The 26417-nt window shown below is 37.7% G+C and overlaps 1 protein-coding gene and 1 long non-coding RNA gene across 2 annotated transcripts in view; both read left to right on the top strand.

Moving 5' to 3' along the window:
* Positions 516-848, top strand: LOC110262865. Its single transcript, XR_002347878.1, has 2 exons — positions 516-631; positions 808-848. It is a non-coding gene; the product is annotated as an uncharacterized LOC110262865 (long non-coding RNA).
* LOC107640619 overlaps positions 3398-26417 on the top strand; it is a 98610-nt gene continuing 75590 nt past the window's right edge. Inside the window, exon 1 of the mRNA XM_016344128.2 lies at positions 3398-3764. Within this exon, the coding sequence (XP_016199614.1) occupies positions 3398-3764 (367 nt within the window). The remainder of the gene's footprint in view (positions 3765-26417) is intronic.

Below are 26417 nucleotides of genomic sequence, written 5' to 3'. Positions count from 1 at the left end.
ATATATTACATAAAGACACCTTATATTACTAAGTATCTATATCCTTTATATATATCATTTGATTCATGAACTCCACAATTCTCCACCTACTAGCTTTATTTAAAGAAATCTACTCCCATGGTCGGAACCATTTATCCTCCTTGTATACCACTTTGATATGTTGAAAAATATAGATTTTATTCTTTGTTTTGTTTCTCAAAAATTGTAATTCCCAAGTAATGCCATTTTTTCCTTCAATCCATTTAACAATATTTTTATAATTAATTATCATTTGCTATGGCACTAACTCTTTCTAACAAAAATTGAATTGCATCTTCTCATTTTTGGAGTATAACCTCTCCAGTCATGTTTGCTCTTGTAACATCACCCCTATAGTTTTTGTGGGGTCAAGAGAGAATGAAAAAAAAGAATGCAGTGGGTTAATTGAGAGATAATTAGCACACTAAAAGTTTAAGGTGAATTGAACTTTGATTTAAAAGTGTTTAATAAGACCCTCTTTAAAAAACAAAACTAGAGATTGTAAACTAAGTAGCACTCACTTTATTTGAAGTATACCAAAGTAAGTATTTTAGGTATTGTACATTTCTAAAGGCTGACATTGGAATAGGAGACTGGAGGAGTTTGCTAGAAGGTAAGAAAACAATCAAGTCAAGTCAAAACATACAACACTCTTGGATCAAACAATTTAACCACATCAAAAATCATTGTCGCAAAGCCCAAATCAAAAAATTATCTAGATTTTAGTAATAATGAAAATACCAAATAATTCAACTTTTTAATCACAATTTGGCACAAACTATTCTTCAGATTCCAGACTCTATCTCGGATGAAGAAGACATACTTACTAGCTTAGAACTTGCAAAATTCAATCTTTTTGGCATATCCATGGGCTTTTCAGCCCTTGTATCTCTCATTAGAGCAATTAAAAAATCATACTATGCTTGAATAAATAATTAAATAAACCATACTATGCTTTAATAAATAATTAAATAAACCAAAGTCTTTTGCTTTAAAATAACAATCATATTCAGGGGATACTATAAGTCACCATAAAGGACATAACTAAAAAACAGACTAACACAACTTCATACTAAATGGGAACTAAAATCAGAAGTAATTCTCTAAACATTTTACTAGAAACTCGCTGAAGCAAAATAAATTAAGGAAAACAAAGAATTTATAGTACATAAATAATAAGTTAAATTGCAACTTCATAGCTAATAAAGCAATCAAGGTGGAGCTACACATGAATTAATAGAATAATAATAAAGTGAAAAGAAAAAGTATGCATTGTACCTTATCGTGGGCGTCAGGAAAGAGGTCAATTAGGGAGTACACAAATGGCAGAGGATTGTGTGTGTAAGGCCCAAATGAAGGTGAAAAAGTAATTAATAATGGCATCCAGAGACGAGAAATTAAAGAAGGTGAAACTACTTGATGGGATATTCATCAAGCTTATTTGAATGGCATTACCTAGCATTCTAAATTCAATAACCTATTGACTATTGTAGCTCAAATCTGGAACAAGCAAATGATCAAACAGTTGGATTAAAAAAGTTTTAATTTGTATAGTATCTATTCTCAAGCAATCTGATAACAGCCCAAAATTCAAATCCAAAGCATGAATCTCATGAGGAAAAAAGAAGAAGAATCCAAAGTAGAAAAAATCAACAAGTTTTGAAGCAATGCACAAAGCAAATAGAGTCCATACTCTGGTTTTTTCTTCAGAACACCAACTATAACATAGTATAATTTCTCAAGTGATAAAATATTCTAAAGAGTTGAAGTCACAATTCATAAACTATATGAGATATTCATTAAGATTATTTGAATGGCATTACTTAGCATTCTAAATTCAATAACCTATTGACTATTGTAGCTCAAATCAGGAACAAGCAAATAATCAAACAGTTGGAATAAAAAAATTAAATTCGCATAGTATCTATGCTAATTAAATCTGACCACAGCTCAAAATTTAAATCCAAACCATGAATCTCGCAAGGAAAAAAGAAGAAGAATTCAAATCAGAAAAAACCAACAAGTTTTGAAACCAACTTGGATGCATCTAATCACTTCCTAGGAAGTCAACAACGTATGTTAAAAAATTCTAAACTGAATCCACCAAATTGTTCAAGAAATGGTAATTGTAGATACGGATGCAAGTTAGATTTAGAATTCAATTATGTAATCTACGAAATTCGCATGATTAAATTTTTCTGAAAAACTCTATTTCACTCTCTACTTTTTAACTGCTTCAGCTCATCAATTTGCTTCAGCACAAAACATCTACATTCAAATATTCCATTAGAAAAAATATATAATAAAAAAACACAAAATCGGCCACTAGATGTCTGAATAAGTTCGTTTGATCAAGAAAAAAAACAATAAAGTCAAATGAATTTTCAAAGTAACAACAATCCCAATCAGCAAGTAAAATAAATAAAATGATACAAATTTAAGTTTTAATCATTTTTCAAGCCGTTAAATGATCCAAAAATGAAATGGGCGATAAAGTTGATCTCAGAAAAATATGAACTGAATCGAAATGTAGCAGAAAAATTGCAAGCTAAGACAATAGAAGAACGGACCTAGGGTTTGTGGTGAACGAACATACAAGAATGAGTTCTCCTACGCCGCAGTTCATCAATTCATGAGTTCACAGATTATTGTACCAAACCCCTAAAGTGAAACCCTAAAATCGGAAATCTACTCTCTCAAATTTCAGAAACTAAATAAAGTTGGATGCATACCTTCTCGACGATGGTGACCGAATGAAGAGAGCAGCGTCGTCCTGATGTGAGCACACAGAGAAGAGAAGCGCCGGTATGGTGAAGACAAGTGACGGCGTCGTGAATGGTGAAGATGAGTGAGTGTAGAGTCTTCCTAGAGTGGTGACGCTGTGAGTGGTGAGTGGTGATGGCAGAGTCTTCCTAGAGTGGTGAGTGCAGAGTCTTCTCTGTTTTGGGGCGATAAGGGGCGCGAAGAAGAAGGGAAAAGCAGCTAACAAGGGTGAGGGTTACGCGTTAGTTTCATCTGATTTGGATGTATGTGTTTAACTTGTATATTAATTTTTTTATGGGGTTTAATTTTTATATTATTATTTACTGTAAATTGAAAAAAAAATTTACTAAGTGTTGGACATTTGACTTAAGATACATTAGGCAACATTTTTAAAGCGCACCTGAAACATGGAAAATAAGTTACCCTTCAAAAGCGCACTCTTTGGTGTAAAAAGTGAACCCATAGCTTTTAAGATAAGACTACGCTTTATAAGTGATATTTATAATATCTAAGGAGACACCTTTCAAGTGATGCCACAAATGTGTTTCTTATTTATACCCATGCTTTTCAAATATAGTCTAAAAAAGTGTGGCTAAATGAGTATTTTTCTTGTAGTATGTCCCTGATAAGGAAATGTACACCTTATAAAGGATTGACCCTGAAATCAAGAAAAGCATTAGATTACTCCTCTAGAGGTTCACTTCAGATGATGAAAACTGCCCAAGAAGCACAAGATGTCATTGATATGGTGGCCAACAATCAATATTTTTACTCATTTGAGAGGCACCATGACACAAATCCAACGAGGGGAGCAATGGAACTTGAAGGAGTAAGTGCAATTCTGACTCAAAACAAGGATATGCATCAACAACTTCAGCAACAAATGGAGGTGATTACCAAGAGAATTGATGGACTGCAACTTGCTGCAGTGAATACACAAAGCCAATCTCAAATCTCACATGGATGGAATCGATCTGAAGGAGGTATTGGGACACTCAACTATGAGCAACAAAGGCCTGAACAGATACAATACATGAACAACACCTCAAGTTCATGCCAACATGACTTCTATTGTGATGCACACAATCCATCCTGGAGAACTCATTCAAACTTAAGGTGGGGTGAGCATCAGAATCAAGGACAAAGGGACTTCAACTCCTATAGTTTTGGCAACACAAACAAACACAATCAATCCCCTACTAACAACAACCACTGCACACAACCACAAGACACACATACACAACCTCATCACACTTCACAAACCCCCCAAAACAACTCCTCCAATTTTTCAAACAATTTCCACCAACAACCATCACAACCCACACAGCCCCATCCAGAATCTCGAAGGATCTCCAACTTAGAAATGTTGAAGGAAAAACTCATCAAAACTCAAGAGATGGCCAGACAGGATCAAAAAATTGCTGAGATGGGTGAGAAGCAAGCAAAAGCCTTCTCTTGTGCCACTGAAGGCCCAAGAGACAAAGGAAAAGCTACAAAATGGGAGGAGTGCAAAGCAATCATAGCAGGAAGTGAGAAGACTATGGATAAGGAAGCTATCATTCAAAGAGAACACCACAGAGAAGCTCCAGAAGAAGAAACAGAGGAGAGAAGTAAAGAGGATAAGAAGACCAAGAATGCACAAAGCTTAGAAGGAAATAAGAGCATCATTGAGCCACAGCTGCAAGAGAAGAAGGAAGGGGTGAATCCATATGTCCCCAAACTTCCATACCCTCAAAGGTTTAAGAAAGAAAATGAGGATAAGCAATACTCAAAATTCCTGGACATATTCAAAACACTCAGCATCAATATTCCTTTCTTAGAAGCACCTGAACAGATGCCATTATATGCCAAATTTATGAAAGAAGTGCTAACAAAGAAAAGATCCTTAAAAGAATGACAAACTGTTGAGATGACAATGGAGTGTAGCGCTATCCTCCAAAGAGGTTTACTAGAGAACAAAGATTATCCTGGAAGGTTTTATATACCTTGTACCATAGGAAACATAGCTATTGAGAAATCATCCTATGACCTTGGTGCAAGCATAAACCTGATGCCTCTATCTCTTATGAGGAAACTTCAAATTCTTGAGCTGAAACCCACTCGAATAGCTCTCCAAATGGCGGACAAATCAATTAAGCAAGCACTGGAATTTGTGGAGAATGTGCTGGTAAATGTGGGAAAATTCTTTCTCCCTGCTGACTTTGTTATCTTAGATATGGAAGAGGACCCTAACACTCCCATCATCCTGGGGAGGCCTTTCCTAGCTACGGGCAGAGCATTGATAGATTTTGAAAAAGGGAAATTATTGCTAAGAGTGCATGATGACCACCTAGCATTTCATGTCTTCAAGACTTTACTTGAGCCCACTCAAGAAGAATAATGTAAGAAGGATAAGGCCAGAGATCATAGCTCAAAGGAGACAATTAAAGAGTCGACTCCAAGGTGTCTAAACCCATGCTTTAAAGAAGTAGAGATGGTGCAATAGACCAAAGAAGTAAAGGAGGAACTAGATCTAAAACCCCCAGATAAAGAACCATCAAGGCATGAATCATATTTTGAGAAAAAATAGAAGAAGAGGCCAAGAGGATGGAGAAACAAGAAAATCCCCACTGAAGGCTTCTCACCAGGGGATAAAGTGATGTTAAACACCCAACCAATGAAGGTGTCTCCACAATTGTCTGAGTTCTATACTGTGAACTGGATCCTTTCACTTGAACACCTAGAGATCATCAAAGAGGAGACTGGAAGGAAGTTCACAGTAAGAGTAGAAAAGCTAAGGCACTATGATTTTCAACCTCCATGATCAAGGGACAAGATGTCAAGCTAGTGACATTAAAAGAGCGCTTGTTGAGAGGCAACCCAACCAGAGGTAGTTTTATTTTCCTAAACTATTTCAATAAAAAGGTTAAGTGGACTTATCTGTATTGCAAGGAGCTAAGTTTGGTGTTGCATACCAAAATAATTTAAGGGTGAATGTAGGATGCTAAGTTTGGTTTTCCACCAAAAATTTCATTAAGAACACATTGCACCCTCAGCATGATTAATATCAGCTCCAAACAATCAGAGAAATCACTTAACAATTGTCATGTTTCTAGTTTTCAGTTTGTTTTCTAGTTCATAGTTTATTTTCTGAATAAAGAGTACTTAATGTTTCATGCATGTATTTATTCTGCTACACATAGAAGTAAGTAAGGAACTAAGTTTGGTGTTCCCACACCAACTTAAGATTAGAGAATCACAAGCATACATACATGCTAACTGTTTCTCAAGTGCATGGGGAACAAGCAACTTTCAATATCTCTTGTAGGAAGTCATTCAATCTCTTGGAGGAAAAGATACATCATCATAGACAAAGTGAGGATATGGAACCCAACAATAATGATAACACAGAGGAAATAAAAGGATTCCAAGAGGTTGTATTGTTCTCTGACTGACTTTAGCCTAAACATGCTAATTGAAAGTGCAAATGTCCCCTGTTGATTAGTGTCTTCTTAGATTTATTTACTATTTGTTAGTTTGTTTGTTTTCATGCTGTTATAGCTTGCTAGTTTAAGTGCTTGATTCACTTTCATCTTACTTGAATTATAAGCTTTGTTTCTCATGCTTGAATAAAAGAAAAATAACTGTGAAATAGAGAAAGAGTAAAAGTCTGGTATGATATGAGATAGAATAAGGTTATGTGGTGGTATGTGCTGGTTCATTAGTTGATTTATAAATAATGCTGAATGTTGGCATGACTTTGTGATATGAACTTGAGTTACATTTCATGAGACTTGACAAATGAAAAAGGTCCAAAATAAAAGAAAGAAAATGCAAGAGAAAGAAGAAAAAAGAAATACACAAAGCTAGGCACCAATGGCTGGAAATTTGGATAAATGCCTGTGATGCTCTTGTACAAAGATAAGCTTGGATAACTAGGTTCTAAGGGGTGCTTCATCACTCGGCAACTTAGGTTAACTAACCCGGGATTGCCAACTGAAAGTCCACCATTAGTAGCTACTTTGAGTCAAAGCATTTAGTGACCCAAAGAGGTGTTGGGCATCAATTTCCAAAGGACAAAACAAAGCTAAATGCCTGTGATGTGTGTGTGATAAAGAGAGGTTTGAGCAAGTAAGCCCATAGGGGTGTTTCAACACCTAGAATCTTGAACCAACTTGGGTGGGAATGCTGGCTGAAAGCTTACTCTAAAAAACTGCTTTATCACATAACATTAAGCCTCACCTAAGCAATAAATCTCAATCAAAAGAAAGAGAACAAGAAAAACTAAGGACCAAGTAATAACAAGTCTCATTTTTTTGTGTAATTCAAGTATGGATCCAAAGGAGTGTTGATGTCTCATCCACAGAATAAAAATCTCTAAGATACCATGCATGAAAACCCCATTAACCAGTATTGAATGTTTTGCAAATAAAGACTTATACTCTTCTCTATCTTCATTCATTCTTGTTCTGTTTTGCTGCTTGTTTGGGGACAAGCAAGATTTAAGTTTGGTGTTGTGATGACAAGTTATCTTAGGCTAGTTTCACAAGCCTATTTCATTAGTTTTCACTTGGTTTTAATGCATTTTTAGGCAATAAGTAAGTGTTTGAGTGAGAATTTCTTGCAAGATTTAGTTGATAATATGAATGATGCAAGAGTTGATGATTATGCCAATAGTTTGATGTATTTGTTTGGTTGATGATAGGTGAAAAGATGAAGGTGAAGGAGCAATAAAAGCACTAGAAGAAGGATCACAACCCCAAGGTGGCAAAAGAGTGGAAACAGACTCAAGGAGGAGCAAAGAGGATTTGTGACCCTAACCTCTTTACACTCCAACAAGAATAACTCGAGCTACAAAACTCCATATGAGGTGATTCAAGTGGCATTGGAAATTAAAAACCTAGAGATTTCCAAGCATATATGGCACTGCTTGCGGGACACTAAATCCGAGGGAGAAAACTTACCCCGAGAGTGCAAAGATGAACATAGTATCAACCTGCAGTAAGGCCAGCTGACCTCTTCACCTTCCATGGAGCATAACTTGAGCTGTAGAGCTTGGAATGATGCGCTCTCAATTGCATTAGAAAGTAGACATCCAGAGCTTTCCAATGATATATAATAGTATGGGGTGAATATCATGTTTGGGCCTCAGAGGCTGGCGCTAAACCTTGGCCTCCAAACCGCTAGCGTTCACTAAAGTGAACGTAGCGTTCACTAAACTGAACGTTTTCGGCCTTCCAAATAGCACGACCATGCCTTCTTCGAAGGGCCATAACTTGAGTTACAGATGTCCAATTGATACGCTTCTAGTTGCGTTGGAAAGCTGACATTCAGAGCTTTCAAACGATATACAGAAATCTATATCTGGCATGAAATTGAAGTACAAGTGATAGACATCTTTAAGGCCTAAGAACTACACTAAGTAAAGCTCAACCAAGGGTAGCGTCCAAGAATTCAAACGCTATGTTCACTCTTGGAAACTTTTTTGTGCCTCTCAATCAAGGGAAGCTGCGCTCAAAGAAAACAAGGGGTAACGTTTGGAAATTAAAACGTAGCGTTCACAAAACCAAACGTAGCGCTCCACTAGAGCTAGCACCCCTGATCCATTTTCAACGAAATGCCATCCGGATCCATTGCTTCTTCAAATCCAAAATCAAAAGGCCCATTCCAAGATCTGAAGATCAAAATAGAAAGTGTATAAATACGATCAAATTCAATGTGTAAAGGACCTTTAGCTCATTTTAGTTTTCTCACTTTTAATTTTCATTTGTTTTAAATTTGGGATTTGGGGATTAGATCTAGTTTGCTTTCTGTTTTCATTTTCTTTCTTCTGTAAGTTCTACTTTCTATTTTTGTGTTTTGAATTGAGATTGGAGAGCTCCATTAATTCTAAATCTGAGAATCATCTTCTACTCTTCCTCTCAATAGTTCTGAGAATTGGATCTAAATCTTCTTTTCTGTTTTCATTTTCATTTCTTCTGCAATTTATTTTCTGTTTGTTCAAGATAGCAATTGAGATCGAGATCTGCTTTCTGATCTTGTTGCTCTTCTGAAATTTTCAATTTCTCTTTTAAGATTTCATAATTGAGTTAAGTTTTCTTGCTGTTTGCTTCTTCAAGCAATTTTACATTTCTGTTTAGCTGCTGAGCTGAATCTCTTCATCTAAGAGCTCTCTGATTCACTTTAGCTTGCATTTTCTTGTTCAATTCTGAATCCCAGTATCCAATTCCTTTTACTCTTCAAGAAATTTACATTTCTCAGCAATTTAGATTCAGCAATTTACATTTCTTGCACTTTAAGTTTCTACAATTTACTTTTCTTGCAATTTAAGTTTCAGCTCTTTTACTTTCTCGCACTTTAAGTTTCTGCAATTTATCTCTTCTACACTTTACTTTTGTGCACAATTTACTTTCTGCACTTTTATTTTCATGCAATTTTACTTCTGTTCATCAAAATCACTCAAATCATCAAATATTCGCTTAACTAAATTTATCACCTAACTAAAATTGCTCAATCCTTCAATCCCTGCGGGATCGACCTCACTCTTGTGAGTTATTACTACATGATGCGACCACGTACATTTGCCGGTAAGTTTGTGTGGAATCGTTTTTCCCTCATCAGACTACAGCACCCACAACCGCCAGACGGTGGAGCTTCTCAAAGTTAACCACCCCGGTTTGAATTTTTGGCACAGAGGACCGTGCAACCATTTAAGTGTGGGGGAGGATCTACGATTTTTTGGGTGTAAAATTCTCTTCTAAAAACTCGTTACTTAGTTTACTTAAGTTTTTATCATGCTTTTATAGATATTTACAGTACTTTATTTTATGCCGCGTACTAGTATTTTGGTAGTTATATATATTTTACTTGTTATATAGTATAGATTTTGGTTGTTATTGGATGATGTGAATAGTATATGCCTAGCTCAATTTTGATCCTAATTGTTCATGTTAGTTTTTGGTTGTTGAAAATTAGGAAAAAAACTAGGAATTTTTGAAAAATTGCATCCATCACAACGTACATACATAGATATAGGAAATAATTTTGGTGAGAAACAACAAAAATTTTCAAGAATTTTTTGTCGAGGACATTCTATTGAATTGATTTGAAAAATTGCTTTTAAAACTTGCTTGAATAATTTTTATGGAACATAGAAGAGGAAAGAACAAAATACCTTGTGAGATTTGAGCCTATAATGAGTGGTTATAATTTATAACCACAAATTTTTGTTCATATTGTGATTTTATCTCTTCTATGATTGTAATCTTAGTTTTTCTTGTTTCTTTATTTCCGATAATTGATGTTTAAATGCATTGAGCATGATTGAAGCCATCTTTGAATTAAACTCACTAACCCATATAGACCTACCCTTGCATTTACCTTTGTTAACCCCTTTGAGCCTTAATTGACCCCATTGTTTGTAATATCACCACATTACAACTTTAAGCAAAAAACCATAATTTACCTTCAATTGTATCCTTGATTAGCTTAGGTTGAGGAGTGTGTTTTATTCAAGTATGGGGGAATTTTGGGAAACATTGGTAGTGAATGAAAAAGTTTGTTTTGGGTATGCATTGAAAGAAAAATTTTGGAAAATGAGTGCATTCATGTATGAACTATTAAACCATATGCGTTTGTCTTGAAAAAAAAAAGGGAGACAAAAGTTACCCCAAAGAGAAAAGAAACAAATAAGGAATGCATATGTGATGTAAATGAAAGAGCATACATGAATGTGTGGAAAAAGTGAGAATAGGAAGGTTAGGATTGCATGTTTTTGTTATTGGATTGATAAAGGTTTAGTTGGATACCTAAACTAATCAAGGATTCAATTGAATTAGTCCACTTAGCCATATCTATGCCACCTTAACCCTAGCCCCATTTCAACCTGATGAACGGATTTTTGCTAGTAAAGAATTCACAATAAATTCTCGTTGCAAGTATAGTTTCTAAACCAACAATAATCCTTTGATACAAAAAATTGTTTGTCACAAGTAACAAATCCAAATAAAAATAATAACCGAAGTATTTAAACCTCGGGTCATTTCTCAAGGAATTGCAGGGAAGTGTAGTTTATTATTGGTTATGAAAAAGTATCTTTTTGGGTTTTTGAAAGGTGGAACAAGGAATGTAAATGACAAGAAATTAAATTAATAGCTAAGAAACCTCTTGGCAAGGCATGAGAATTAGAAGTCCTATCCTAGCTATCCTTATCAATTGTGACATCAATTGTCCATTGCTCCCACTTAGTTAACCTCCAACTATGAAGGAAAGCCAAGTGGATGAATCAATTTGATTCCTCGAGTCCTAGTTAACTCCCAAGAAAAGACTAGACTTGGTGGAATTCAAGTCAATTAGCAACTTTCAATTATCAATCAACAAAGGAGTTTGATAACTCAAGAGTCTCCAATTACTCAACCAAAGCCAAAAGTGCAAAAATCTAATTTAAAACCCTCCCAAGCATTCTATCAAACACTTGGAGGGCATAACATAAAAGCATAGAAAACTAGCAAGGAATATTAAATCTAAATAACCAATTGCAAACATCAATAATAATAAACGAAAAAAGTAGCAACAAATATGAAATACCTCAAATTGCATTAAATAAGAAATTCAATCTAACATGAAGAGTTCATAAACTAAAGTGGCAACATAAAGTAATCAATAGGGGAATAAATAAACTATGAAGCTAGAACAATTAAAAGTAGAAGAGGAACTAAATTAAACTAAGGTAGAAATCTAAAATTGAGAAGAACTAAAAGAAACCCTAAAACCTAGAGAGAGGAGAGAGCCTCTTTCTCTAGAAAACTACATCTAAAACCTAAAATTATGTGAATGAATGTTGTATGATGAATGAATGGATGGATGGGTTGATTCCTCCACTCTGCAGCTTCTATTCTGTGTTCTCGGGCTTGGAATTGGGCCAAAAAGGAGCCCAGAAATTGCCCCCAGCACTTTTTGTAATTTCTGCATGTGGCGCATGTCACGCATACATGTCAGTCACGCGTACGCATCAGGTACGCATACGCGTCGCTATGAAAATCTCCAAATCATGCGCACATGTGAGCCATGCGTGCACGTCGATTCTCGCTGGTCATCTCCTTATTATCTTGTGTTCCTTCCATTTTTGCAAGCTTCCTTCCCATCCTCTAAGCCATTCCTACCCTATAAAGCCTAAAAACACTTAACACACAGATCACGGCATCGAATGGTATAAAGGGGAATTAAAATACACAATTTAAAGGCTTAGGAAGCAAGTTTTCAACCATAGAACTAAATTGGGAAGGAATTGTAAAATCATGCAAATTGTATGAATAAGTGTGCAAAGACTTGACAAAAAACCACTCAATTGAGCACAAGATAAACCATAAAATAGTGGTTTATCAATCTCTCCACACTTAAACATTATCATGTCCTCATGCTAAGCTTAAGAGAAGCTAAAGAGTGAAGAGGAATGGTAGAAAGTATGAAATGCAACCTATCTATATAAATGCAACTACATGCAAAAGTGTTTTTACCTACTTGGTTAAAAGTAAACAAATTTTCCAAGACAAATATAAACTGGATTCCACTAATTCAAATCACAAAATAAAAGACAAGTAAACTTATAAGAGGATGGCTTATGAAAGTAGGGAACATAGAATCGAGCATTGAACCCTCACTGGAAGTGTATATGCACTCTAATCTCTCAGGTGTCTAGGGTGAAACACTCTACTATTCTCTAGTCATGCTTTCTAAAACTTTGTTCTTCATCTAACCAATCAACAAATATTTAATGCACAAATGGAAATATCATGAGGTCTTTTCAAGGTTGTAATGGGGCTAAGGTAAGGATGAGGATATATGTATGGCCAAGTGAGCTATAATATGAATCTTTGACTAACCTAAGCTCTCACCTAACACACACACACATTCTATATATATGAAATCATTGCTAGCTACCCATAATCTCACTTTTGTATGTTTCACATACTCATGTATCAAATTTTCTTTAGTTTCACCACATATGCATTGATCTTTTATTAAACTTAACATCGGGGTAGTTTTGTCCCCTATTTATTTATTTATTTATGCTGTAAAATATTTTTTTTTCTTTTTTCTTTTTTTCTCTTTTTTTTAAAGGTAAAAATAATGAACATGAAAGCAAACATAACATTTCAATGCATATGATTTTTTTGATATCACATGAGTAGGCACCCAAATTCCTAATATTTAAATAAAGTAAAAACACAACATATTCCCCTTAACCCAGGTTTCCCACAATTCCCCACACTTAGTTAACACACTATCTTAAGCTAACCAAAGATTCAAATCAGGTAATTACTTGTTTTTTCGCTTAAGGCTAGTGATGTGGTAATATAAAGAACAAATGGGATTAAAAGGCTCAAAGTGGCAAACAAAGGTAATTGAAATGGTAGGCTATTTGGGATAAGTGAGCTAATAACAAATGATAGCCTCAATCATATGTATGTATGCAAATACACAAAACAATGGACATATAGAATGGAACAAAGCAAAAATTACAATGATAGAGAAGAAAACACAGAAGAATAAAATATTATGGTTAAATAATGTAACCATATAATTAAGCTTAAATCTCACAGGTTATGTGTTCTTAGCTATAAACCATGTTCCAAACTATAATCTTCACACAAGTTCAACAGAAATTTTCAATTTAAATTAGTGAGACTCCAACCAAGTAGTGGTAGAAGAACATCCACAAAATCGAACAAACATGCAATCAAACATGCAAATGCAACAACTAATTTAACAAGGAAAATTTAAATATTGGTTTTGAGACAAGAAAGTAACTAACCCACGGAGATCGGTATCGACCTTCCCACACTTAAAGATTGCACCGTCCTCGGTGCATGCTGAGATGTGCAAGTGGACGGGTTGCTCCAACTGATGTTTTTCTCCAAAGGCTGTGCAGATGGACTTGCCGGTTGCTCTATTGAGAAGCTTTCCCTTTCCCTTCTTCGGTGGCCATCCTAAAAGAAGAGGAAAAAGAAGGAAGGTAACCCGGAAACAAAGATAGAAAACAAATAAAATATGGTTGGGTTAATGCCAAATAATGAGAGTCTCAATTACATGGTAGCTACCACATGTACGTGAGAAAATAATAGAAGCAAATGGCATATCAATAGTGAAAAAATTGCAACAATGGGGGAGAGAGAGTGGGTAATAAAAGACAGTATAAGTTCATGTCAATGCAAAAGGGATACATGTATCATAAAAGATAGGCATTGACAGATAAATAATATTACCCAACAATGTAAAATAAGTCACGAAGAATCAAAATAACGCAAGCAGAGATGCAACAGTTGAATAAGAACATTTAACACCAAAAGGAAAATATTAAATTTAGAAAAGAAAATAAAAATATGCACAAAATTAAAATGCAATGAGTGAAGGTATGCGAATGCAATAAGAAAGAATGAGGAATGAAAGAGAATTAGGATTGGGGGAGGGAATAATTGAAATATGGTGGTGTACTGGTTTAATTGTGCATCGCTTGCTACACGTACGCGTGCGGCACGCGTATGCGTGGGTCGCATAAATTAATGGTGATGCGTACGCATCAGGGACGCGTACGTGATGACTTACATCATCTACCCTTCTTTCTTGCATAAAGAGGACCATAAAAGAGCATAAATCTCAATTGATCATTGCAATTCATGCATTAATTGATGAATATTATGGTACATTGCTTTGAGATGATTTGTGCTGAATTTCAGGTGAAAAAGACATCAAAAATGGGAAGAAAGCAACAAAGAAGCTGGGCGTGTGAAACTGGCGTGCCACTTGGAGCAAGCGCCACAAAAATGAACTAGTGTGCCACGTCAGGAGCTGGGTGTGGCACGCCAGTACTAAATTCCAGAGGAAAATTCTCATGCATTCAGAAGGGCGTGGCACGCCAAACCCTGGGTGTGCCACGCTAGTACAAAGTTCCAGAGAAGCAACAATGAAGGACACAAATGGGGCGTGGCACGCCAGGCTGGGTGTGGCACGCCTAACCCATCACCTACTATGGGCGTGCCACTTGAGCCAAGGGGCGTGGCACGCCAGCTCATCACTTCAGAAGGAACCATCACTATGGCGTGCCACTTGGTATCGAAGGTGTGGCACGCCAGCTCCAAGAAGCCACTTAGGCATGCCACTTGAGGAACCAGGCGTGGCACGCCAAGCTTGAGAAGTCCACAAATGTATGGGCGTGCCACTTGAACAGCATGGCGTGGCACGCTAGTACAAAATTCCAGAGAAGGGGTTGAAGGCCATAGAGGTCTGGGCGTGCCACTTGAGGTCGAAGGCGTGGCATGCCAAGCTCTCATTCTCACTTTGGCGTGCCACTTGAGCAACCAGGCGTGGCACGCGAATGCACAAAGAGGACAAAGCAAGGGCTGGGTGTGCCACTTGGTATCAAAGGCGTGGCACGCCTGCCCAAGAATCTCACTATGGCGTGCCACTCGAGTGCTGGGCGTGGCACGCCAGCTGATGGAACCAAGGCAAGATCAAGGGCATTGCACGCCAACTTCTAGGCGTGGCATGCTGGTACAAGTTTCCAGAGAAGATGAAAGAGGCCAAATACATGGGCGTGCCACTTGGTGTCGAAGGCATGGCACGCCATCCACTATTCCTCACTTGGGCATGCTACTTGAACCCCCAGGCGTGGCATGCCATTGTCATTCATAAAGCGAAAGCCATTGGTGCGTGCCACTTGAGTTCGTGGCGTGGCACGCCAAACAGAAGGATCGTTTGCCTCCAAAGGGCGTGGCACGCCAGACCTTGGGCGTGCCACGCTAGTTCAACTTTCCAGAGAGCTTGATCAAGTGTGCAACAAGGGCGTGGCACGCCAGACCCTGGGCGTGCCACGCTAGTTCAAATCTCCAGAGGCAAGAAGAAGAGGAAAGAGGCTAGGGCATGCCACTTAATCTCGAAGGCGTGGCACGCCAGGCTACATGGGTATTAAAAGACCCTGGGTGTGCCACTTGAGCTTGAAGTCGTGGCACGCCAGGGATGTGATTGAAGAAGAGCGTGGCACGCCAAGCCAGAATTGGAGGAGCACGTGACACGCCACTGAAGCGCCAGCCACACGCCAGCTGGGAAGTCATGCTTACTGAGTTTCTTTTCCCTCCAAATTGTAATTTTCCTTTTTCACTTTTGTAATAATAGAAGCAAATGGCATATCAATAGTGAAAAAATTGCAACAATGGGGGAGAGAGAGTGGGTAATAAAAGACAGTATAAGTTCATGTCAATGCAAAAGGGATACATGTATCATAAAAGATAGGCATTGACAGATAAATAATATTACCCAACAATGTAAAATAAGTCACGAAGAATCAAAATAACGCAAGCAGAGATGCAACAGTTGAATAAGAACATTTAACACCAAAAGGAAAATATTAAATTTAGAAAAGAAAATAAAAATATGCACAAAATTAAAATGCAATGAGTGAAGGTATGCGAATGCAATAAGAAAGAATGAGGAATGAAAGAGAATTAGGATTGGGGGAGGGAATAATTGAAATATGGTGGTGTACTGGTTTAATTGTGCATCGCTTGCTACACGTACGCGTGCGGCACGCGTATGCGTGGGTCGCATAAATTAATGGTGATGCGTACGCATCAGGGACGCGTACGTGATGACTTACATCATCTACCCTTCTTTCTTGCATAAAGAGGACCATAAAAGAGCATAAATCTCAATTGATCATTGCAATTCATGCATTAATTGATGAATATTATGGTACATTGCTTTGAGATGATTTGTGCTGAATTTCAGGTGAAAAAGACATCAAAAATGGGAAGAAAGCAACAAAGAAGCTGGGCGTGTGAAACTGGCGTGCCACTTGGAGCAAGCGCCACAAAAATGAACTAGTGTGCCACGTCAGGAGCTGGGTGTGGCACGCCAGTACTAAATTCCAGAGGAAAATTCTCATGCATTCAGAAGGGCGTGGCACGCCAAACCCTGGGTGTGCCACGCTAGTACAAAGTTCCAGAGAAGCAACAATGAAGGACACAAATGGGGCGTGGCACGCCAGGCTGGGTGTGGCACGCCTAACCCATCACCTACTATGGGCGTGCCACTTGAGCCAAGGGGCGTGGCACGCCAGCTCATCACTTCAGAAGGAACCATCACTATGGCGTGCCACTTGGTATCGAAGGTGTGGCACGCCAGCTCCAAGAAGCCACTTAGGCATGCCACTTGAGGAACCAGGCGTGGCACGCCAAGCTTGAGAAGTCCACAAATGTATGGGCGTGCCACTTGAACAGCATGGCGTGGCACGCTAGTACAAAATTCCAGAGAAGGGGTTGAAGGCCATAGAGGTCTGGGCGTGCCACTTGAGGTCGAAGGCGTGGCATGCCAAGCTCTCATTCTCACTTTGGCGTGCCACTTGAGCAACCAGGCGTGGCACGCGAATGCACAAAGAGGACAAAGCAAGGGCTGGGTGTGCCACTTGGTATCAAAGGCGTGGCACGCCTGCCCAAGAATCTCACTATGGCGTGCCACTCGAGTGCTGGGCGTGGCACGCCAGCTGATGGAACCAAGGCAAGATCAAGGGCATTGCACGCCAACTTCTAGGCGTGGCATGCTGGTACAAGTTTCCAGAGAAGATGAAAGAGGCCAAATACATGGGCGTGCCACTTGGTGTCGAAGGCATGGCACGCCATCCACTATTCCTCACTTGGGCATGCTACTTGAACCCCCAGGCGTGGCATGCCATTGTCATTCATAAAGCGAAAGCCATTGGTGCGTGCCACTTGAGTTCGTGGCGTGGCACGCCAAACAGAAGGATCGTTTGCCTCCAAAGGGCGTGGCACGCCAGACCTTGGGCGTGCCACGCTAGTTCAACTTTCCAGAGAGCTTGATCAAGTGTGCAACAAGGGCGTGGCACGCCAGACCCTGGGCGTGCCACGCTAGTTCAAGTTTCCAGAGGCAAAGAGAAGTGAAAAAAGGCTAGGGCGTGCCACTTAAGCTCGAAGGTGTGGCACGCCATGCTACATGGGCATTAAAAGACGCTGGGCGTGCTACTTGAGCTCGAGGGCGTGGCACACCAGGGATGTTATTGAAGAAGGGCATGCCACTTGAGGGACTCGGCGTGGCATGCCAAGCCAGAATTGGAAGAGCACGTGACATGCCACTAAAGCGCCAGCCACACGCTAGCTGGGAAGTCACTCTTATTGAGTTTCTTTTCCCTCCAAATTGTAATTTTCCTTTTTTACTTTTGTAATTATTTTATTTTAAGAGCTAGGAGTAGTATAAATACCCCCAAGAAGTACTGAGAGGGGGTTAAGCAGTTAGAGAGACTAGTTTTGGATCCACTTTTACACTACATCATCTTCTTTACTTTTGAGTACTTTTCTTTGAGCTATGAGTAGCTAAATTCTCTCTCATTGAGAGAGGGAGCTTGATAAACCCCGATTTTGTGGTTTATCTTGTGCTTATTTTGGAGGATTTTATCACCTTTTCTCACATTTATTCAATTGAAATAGCATGGTTTTGCAATTCTCCCTTGATTTGCGCTTAAATGTGAAAACATGTTTTTTAGACCCTAAAATTGGTGATTTTAATTCACTTTAATTCCATTCGATGCCTTGATGTATTTGTTGAGTCATTTCAGGTTCATAAGGCAAGTATTGGATGGAAGAAGTGAGGAGAAAAGCATGCAAAGTGGGAGAACTCATGAAGAAATGAAGAAACTGCAAAGCTGTCAAGCCTGACCTCTTCGCACTCAATCAACCATAACTTGAGCTACAGAGTTCCAAATGAGGCGGTTCTAGTTGCATTGGTAAGCTAACATCTGGAACCGCCTCATTTGGACCTCTGTAGCTCAAGTTATGGTCGTTTAAGTGTGAAGAGGTCAGGCTTGACAGCTTAACGGTTCCTTCATTTCTTCATGAGTTCTCCCACCTCGCATGCTTTTCTCCTCACTTTTTCCATCCAATACTTGCCTTATGAACCTGAAATCACTCAACAAACATATCAAGGCGTCGAATGGAATTAAAGTGAGTTAAAATCCCCAATTTTAGGGCCTAAAAAGCATGTTTTCACATTTAAGCACAAATCAAGGGAGAATTGCAAAACCATGCTAATTTATTGAATAAATGTGAGAAAAGGTGATAAAATCCCCCAAATTAAGCACAAGATAAACCACAAAATCGGGGTTTATCAGAGCTCTATTGTACTTAATGGATTGATGATAGTGAAATTCTTCTTCTCTTCATCTCCTCTTTGATTTTCTAGAAGGATTTTTGTTTCTAATGCTTAGTGTTCAATTATCTTGGAAAGGAGATTGAATGCAAAATGGGTTTCATGGGAACCTTTGGAAAGGAAACATGAAACCATGCTTGAAATCCCTTATCACACTTGAGTAGGATCTAGGTTTTGGTGTTTGGATATGGTGACATATAATCCTCCCTCTACTTGGACCTATGATGATGTGTGGTATAATTAGGGACCAAGCATATCTCTCTTCATGAACAATTAGACCAAGGAATTGGCTATTGATCAAGATCTGAGAGATTGAGTCACCAAGGGATTGGGTCTCAATCAATCATGATTGCCAAGAGGTCAATGAGTTGCATGATTGAAGAGGATATAAGCTGAAATTGATCCAAAGAGACAACATCTCCTGATCTCAATGAATTTCCCCATTCTTGTCTACAACTTTCTTTATAGCTTGCTTTTACATTCTGCAATTCCCCATTCCCATTTACAATTAAGTCATTTATGATTCTGCACTTTACATTCTGCCATTTCTATTTCTGCACTTTATTGCTTTCCTTTACATTTTTGCCATTGACATTTCTGCCAATTACAATTCTGTAATCATAATCTATCTGTTCTGCTAAACTAATTATCAATTGATTAAAACTGCTCAAATTTGCCAATCTCTGTGGATACGATCCCACTCCTCTGTGGGTTATTACTTGACGATAATTTTGGTGCGCTTGCCAAAAGAACTGATTCACCATTTTTTGAATGGGGTGTGAATTGGACTCAACAAGTTTTATGGCGCCGTTGCTGGGGATTGGCTTAAATTTGATAGTGATTAAATTGATTGGAGAGCTAGATTAAGCAATTTAATTTCCTTGTTATTTTATTTTTTAGTCCTTTTTATTTTTCTTTCATCTCTGCTCTGATTTCTATTTCTTTTTTCCTTGATTAATTTAGTTATCCATTATCCATATTTCCACTCTTCTAACTGTTTGATTAATTGCATCAACAAAGTTAACCACTAATCTTAACAAGACTTTCTTTCACTTCACTTGTTCTCTGCTGGTTATTCGCTAAGTGTATGACAGGTAGAAGAGGAGAGACTGTATCTCCCTTTGATAGTGAACCTGAGAGGACCTTCCTTAGATTAAGAAAGGAGGCCAGAGGCAAAGGCATAGTTGGAGAAGAAGAAGTGGAGGAAGATCTAGAAACCATCATGGAAGAAGAAGCACATAACCATGTTGGAGAGGAAATTGGCAAATATGTTGGGCAAGAAAGGAGAGTCTTAGGCTCCTATATCAACCCAAATCCTGGAAATTATGGCAACAGCATCCTAAAGACAACAATTCATGCTAACAACTTTGAGTTGAAACCTCAACTCATCACCCTTGTCCAGAATAATTGCTCATATGGAGGAAGTGCCCAAGAAGACCCAAATCAACATCTCAACACATTCCTAAGGATATGTGATACTATAAAGTCCAATGGGGTACACGCTGACATCTACAAGCTACTCTTGTTCCCTTTCTCACTCAGAGATACGGCGGAAAAGTGGTTGGAATCATTTCCCAAGGATAGCCTAACAACATGGGAGGATGTTGTAAACAGATTCCTTGCCAGATTCTACCCCCCACAAAGAATCAACAGGCTAAGAGCTGAGGTGTAAACTTTCAGACAACAAGATGGTGAGACACTCTATGAGGCCTGGGAGAGATTAAAAAATTTGACAAGAAGATGCCCACCAGAAATGTTCAATGAGTGGGTACAACTACACATCTTCTATGAAGGGCTCCTATGAATCAAAGAAGGCCGTGGATCATTCTTCAGGAGGCTCACTCAACAAGAAGAAAACCATTGAAGAAGTCATAGATGTCATTGATGTGTGGCAGAAGTTAACCAATTTAGAGATTTCAATTAAGAGGAGAGCGTTCCACGTATAGCTCTTAACCGGCTAAGATCTGCCTCACCAATTTAAAAAGGGTCGTCACAAATTTTAGAAATAAAAATACTAGGAGTATGAGTCCCAGGTCGTCTCCCAAAGAGTTGCAGGAAAGAATGCTAATTTATTAATCAGAAAATTTCCAGAAAGTTAAAACAATAAAAATAAATTAAGAATGATTATTGGTACTCTAAACAAAAGGCCTTGATTGGGGGAATAATTAAGTGGAACTTCTATCCTTGTTGGGATCTTCTCAAGTGTGGTGTAAAAAGGTTGTTGTTCTCACTCGATTACCCCTTACTAAATAAGGGAAAGTATGGTGATTGAAGTAACTCTTACCCTCAGATCCTAGTCCTCTCCCTTGGGGAGGTCTAGTGCTAGTAGGTATAGAATTAGCTAACAACGTCCAGTTTAACCAAGCACTTGAGCATTCCAACTCAAGTATCGCCCCTTAATTAACCCAATGTCAAGTAGAAATTCTACTCCATTGACATGAAATTAATAATCATAAAAATATGAGAAGACATAATTAAATAAAATAAAATAGATAATTAAAATTAATTAAAATAAAGATAACTCTATATGTTAATATTTTCAAAATGCAACATAATTATCTGAACAGAGTCAATGAGTAACTAATTAAAAATAAGGGAATAAGGAAACAAACTAAAGTAATGTCTTCAACGGAGCTAATGACTCTCAACATCCAAAAATCGAAGCAAAAGCATAAACTATCAATGTAACACTAATCTAGATTCAGATCTAAAACTAAGAGTAATCCTAATGTGATGAATCTGAATGTGTGTGGATGCCTCTTGAGTTTTTGCATGTTCCCTAGGTTTAGTCTCTGTTTATGGGCCGAAAACTGGGTCAAAAAGTGGTCCAAAATCGCCCCAGCGTATTCTGTCATTTTTGCAGATCGTGCAGGTCACGCGTACATGTCATCCACGCGTTCACGTCAATCAGCGATTTTCCTTGTCACGCGTTCGCGTCATTCGTGCAGACTCCAATCCACACGTTTACGTCAAGCACGCATCCACGTCATTGCAAATTCTCCATTTCGCACGTTCGCATGGGCCATGCGCTCGCGTCATTGCTCGCTGGTCATCTCCTTAGTTTCTTGTGTTCCTTCTATTTTTGCAAGCCTCCTCTCCAATTTCTAAGTCATTCGTGCCCTATGAAGCCTGAAACATTTAACACACGGATCACGGCATCGAATGGGATAAAGGAGAATTAAAATACATAATTAAAAGTGTCTAGGAAGCAAGTTTTCAACCATGGAATGATTTTGGGAAGGAATTGTAAATACAAGCTTATCATATGAATAAGTGGGTAAAGATTTTATAAAACCACACAATTAAACACAAAATAAATCATAAAATAATGGTTTATCAACCTCCCCATACTTAAACATTAGCATGTCCTCATGCTTAGTTGAAGGAGATAATGTAAATGAGTAGGGAAATGTAAAACTCATGAAATGCAATGCAACCTATATATATATGTAAATGAAACTATATGCTTCTTGTCTACTTGGTTAAAAGTAAATAAGCTCTTCAAGACAATTATAAATTAGATTTCACTACATCAATTCATATAGTAAATACAGGTAAAATTGTAAGAAGATAGCTCATGAAAGCATGAAACATAGAATTAAGCACTGAACCCTCGCTGATGGTATATGTGCACTCTATTCTCTCAAGTGTATAGGGTAATCACTCTACTCTTCTGTAGTCATGCTTTCTAAAATTTGTTCTTCACCTAACCAATCAACAATATTTAACATACCAATGCAAACATCATGAGGTCTTTTCCAGGTTGTAATGGGGCTAAAGTAAGGGTGAGGGTATATATATATGGCTAAGTGAGCTATAAATTGAATCGTTAATTAACCTAAACTCTCACCTAACATACATATACTCTATATAACTTTAGAATCATGCCTAGCTACCCATAGTCTTCACTTTTGCATTACATACTAATGCACTATCTTTCTTTTAATTTTTATTACACATGCATTCATCTTTGGACTTAACTTAGAATCGGGGTAATTTTGTCCCCTTATATTTATTTAAATCTTTTTTTTTGGTTAACTATAGCTTATCAATGCACATGGATTTTTAATTTTTATAGTTTCACATGAGTAGGCACCCAAATTCCCATTATTTTATCATGACACATCCCCTTATATTCCCATACTCAATTAACACACAATTTCTATATTAAGCTAACCAAATATTCAATTGGAATATTTAATTGTTATTCCGCTTAAGGCTAGTAATGTAGTAAAATATAGAACAAATGGGATTAAAAGGATCAAAGTGGCTGACAAAGGTAATTTAAAGGGTAAGCTTATTTGGGATAAGTGAGCTAAACAAATAATGGCCTCAATCATAGGCATGCATATAACATATTAAACATTGGATATATAGGATGAAACAAAATAAGATTACAATCATAGAGAAGTAAACACACAAGAATGAAATATTTATGGTTAAATAATGTAACCATGTAATTAAGCTCAAATCTCACAGGTTGTGTGTTCTTAGCTTTTTAAACTATGTTCCAAATACAACTTCAAACAAGTTTACACAAAGGTTTTGATTTAAATTAGTGAAATTTTTCAAAAAGTAGGGTCTTAGTAGAAACTTATTATTTTCCAAACTTAAACTGTTGCTTGTCCTCAAGCAACTAGACAAATAAAATAGAAGACTAATAGGTTGAGAAGCAATAATATCTCAGAGTTTTTGATTGAAGCTCAGATCCTAATTAGATGAGCGGGACTAGTAGCTTTTTGCTTCTGAACAGTTTTGGCATCTCACTTTATCCACTGAAGCTCAGAGTGATTGGCATCTATAGGAACTCAGAATTCAGATAGTGTTATTGATTCTCTTAGTTCAGTGTGATGATTCTTGAACACAGCTTCTTTATGAGTCTTGGCCGTGGCCCTGAGCACTTTGTTTTCCAGTATTACCACCGGATACATAAATGCCACAGACACATAATTGGGTGAACCTTTCCAGATTGTGACTCAGCTTTGCTAAAGTCCCCAATTAGAAGTGTCCAGAGTTCTTAAGCACACTCTTCTTTTTGCTTTGGACCTTGACTTTAACCGCTCAGTCTCAAGTTTTCACTTGACACCTTGACGCCACAAGCACATGGTTAGGGACAGCTTAGTTTAGCTGCTTAGACCAGGATTTTATTCCTTTAGGCCCTCCTATCCACTGATGCTCAAAGCCTTGGGATCCCTTTTATTTGCCCTTGCCTTTTGGTTTTAAGGGTTACTGGCTTTTTCTGCTTGCTTCTTTTTTTTTTTTTTTGCAAGCTTTGTTCTTTGCTGCTTTTTCTTGCTTCAAGAATCATTTTTTTTGATTTTTCAGATTATCAATAACATGTCTCATGTTCATCATTCTTTCAAGAACCAACATATTTAACAGTCTTAAACAAAAAATTCAAAAGACATATGCACTGTTCAAGCATTCATTCAGAAGACAGCATCATTAGTGGGAGTGGCAATAGCCTCAACCCATTTTGATACATAGTCAACTGCCACCAGAATATAAGTGTTTGAGTATGATGGTGGGAAAGGTCCCATATAGTCAATTCCCCATGCATCAAACAACTCTATTTCCAAGATTCCTTGTTGAGGCATGGCGTAACCATGAGGCAGATTACCAACTCTTTGGCAACTGTCACAATTACGTACAAACTCTCGGGAATCTTTATAGAGTGCGGGCCAATAGAAGCCACATTGGAGGACCTTGGTGGCTGTTCGCTCACCTCCGAAATGGCCTCCATATTGAGATCCATGGCAATGCCATAGGATTCTCTGTGCTTCCTCTCTGGGGACACACCGACGGATGATTCCGTCTGCACATCTCTTAAAGAGATAGGGTTCATCCCACAAGTAGTACTTTGCATCAGTAACTAATTTTTTCTTTTGTATTCGATTGTACTCTTTGGGTATGAACCTTGCAGCTTTATAGTTTGCAATATCGGCAAACCATGCTGCTTCCTGAATGGCAAATAGATGCTCATCAGGGAACGTCTCAGAGATCTCAAGAAAGGGGAGGGACGTCCCATCCACTGGCTCTATCCGGGACAGATGATCAGCTACTTGGTTCTCTGTCCCTTTTCTGTCTCTTATTTCTATATCAAACTCTTGCAGAAGCAATACCCATCTAATGAGCCTGGGTTTTGAATCCTGCTTTGTGAGTAGATACTTAAGAGCAGCATGGTCAGTGTACACAATTACCTTTGATCCTACTAAGTAGGATCTGAACTTGTCAATGGCGTAAACCACTGCAAGTAATTCCTTTTCTGTGGTTGTGTAATTTTTCTGGGCATCATTTAAAACGCGACTAGCATAATAAATGACATGCAGAAGCTTGTCAGGCTAAACATCTTTGAAGATGTCTTCCAACTCTGATTTGAGACTCTCAGCCATGTTGATCTCTTCTACTAAAGAGTCAATGAGATCAACTTTCATGCAGTCTGTTGATGTGTCTGGATGCTGCATGGCTTTGACAGCGTTCAACTTAAACTCATCATCATTGACCCTCAGGGTTATTTCCACGAAATTTTTGAAAAAGAGGGAAGATATTTTCGAAAATTAGAGAGAGAGAGTTAGTTAGGTAGTTTTGAGAAAGTTAAGAAACAAACAAAAAGTTAGTTAGTTAGTTGAAACAAATTTGAAAAGATAAGAAGTTAGGAAGTTAGAAGAGATATTTTGAAAAGATATTTTTGAATTTAGTGAGGAGAGAGAAAAATAATAAGATAGTACAAGATTTAAAATTTTTAGATCTAATGCTCCTTGTTTTTGAGAATTTTGGAGGGAAAACACCAAGGAACACCAAACTTAAAAATTTTAAGATCAAGACACAAGGAAAACTCAAGAACACTTTGAAGACTCACAAGAACACAAGAACATGAAGAAAGAACACCAAACTTAAAATTTTTAGAAAACCAAACCAAAATTTTCGAAAACCAAAGGGAAATCAACAAGAAAACACCAAACTTAAAATTTGGCACAAGATTTAATAGAAAAAATATTATTTATGAAAAAGAAGGTTTTGAAAAGAATATAAAAGACTCTAACCCAATTACCAAGAACACAGATTAACACTCTAGCCAAATGAGTTATGAAAATTTTCGAAAATTTTAAGAAAGGTTATTTTTGAAAACACCAAACTTAAAGTTTGGCACAGGATTTAACAGAAAAATTATTTTTGAAAAAGGTTTTAAAAAAAATTATGATAGCCAATTACCATGAACATAAACACCACGTTCTAATTAACTGAGCTATAAATTTAAAGTGTTTTAACAAGGGAAAAATAATAAAAGACTCTAAACCAAAAAAGAAAGATTTTTCCTAATCTAAGCAACAAAATAATCCGTCAGTTGTTCAAACACGAACAATCCCTGGCAACGGCGCCAAAAACTTGGTGCACGAATTGTGAATCACACTTTTCACAACGCGTACCACTAACCAGCAAGTGCA

This window comes from Arachis ipaensis, chromosome B05, assembly GCF_000816755.2.
Source record: "Arachis ipaensis cultivar K30076 chromosome B05, Araip1.1, whole genome shotgun sequence".
Taxonomy (NCBI): domain Eukaryota; kingdom Viridiplantae; phylum Streptophyta; class Magnoliopsida; order Fabales; family Fabaceae; genus Arachis; species Arachis ipaensis.
The sequence above is the reverse complement of the archived record's forward strand: the minus strand, read 5'-3'. Positions and strand labels throughout refer to the sequence as shown.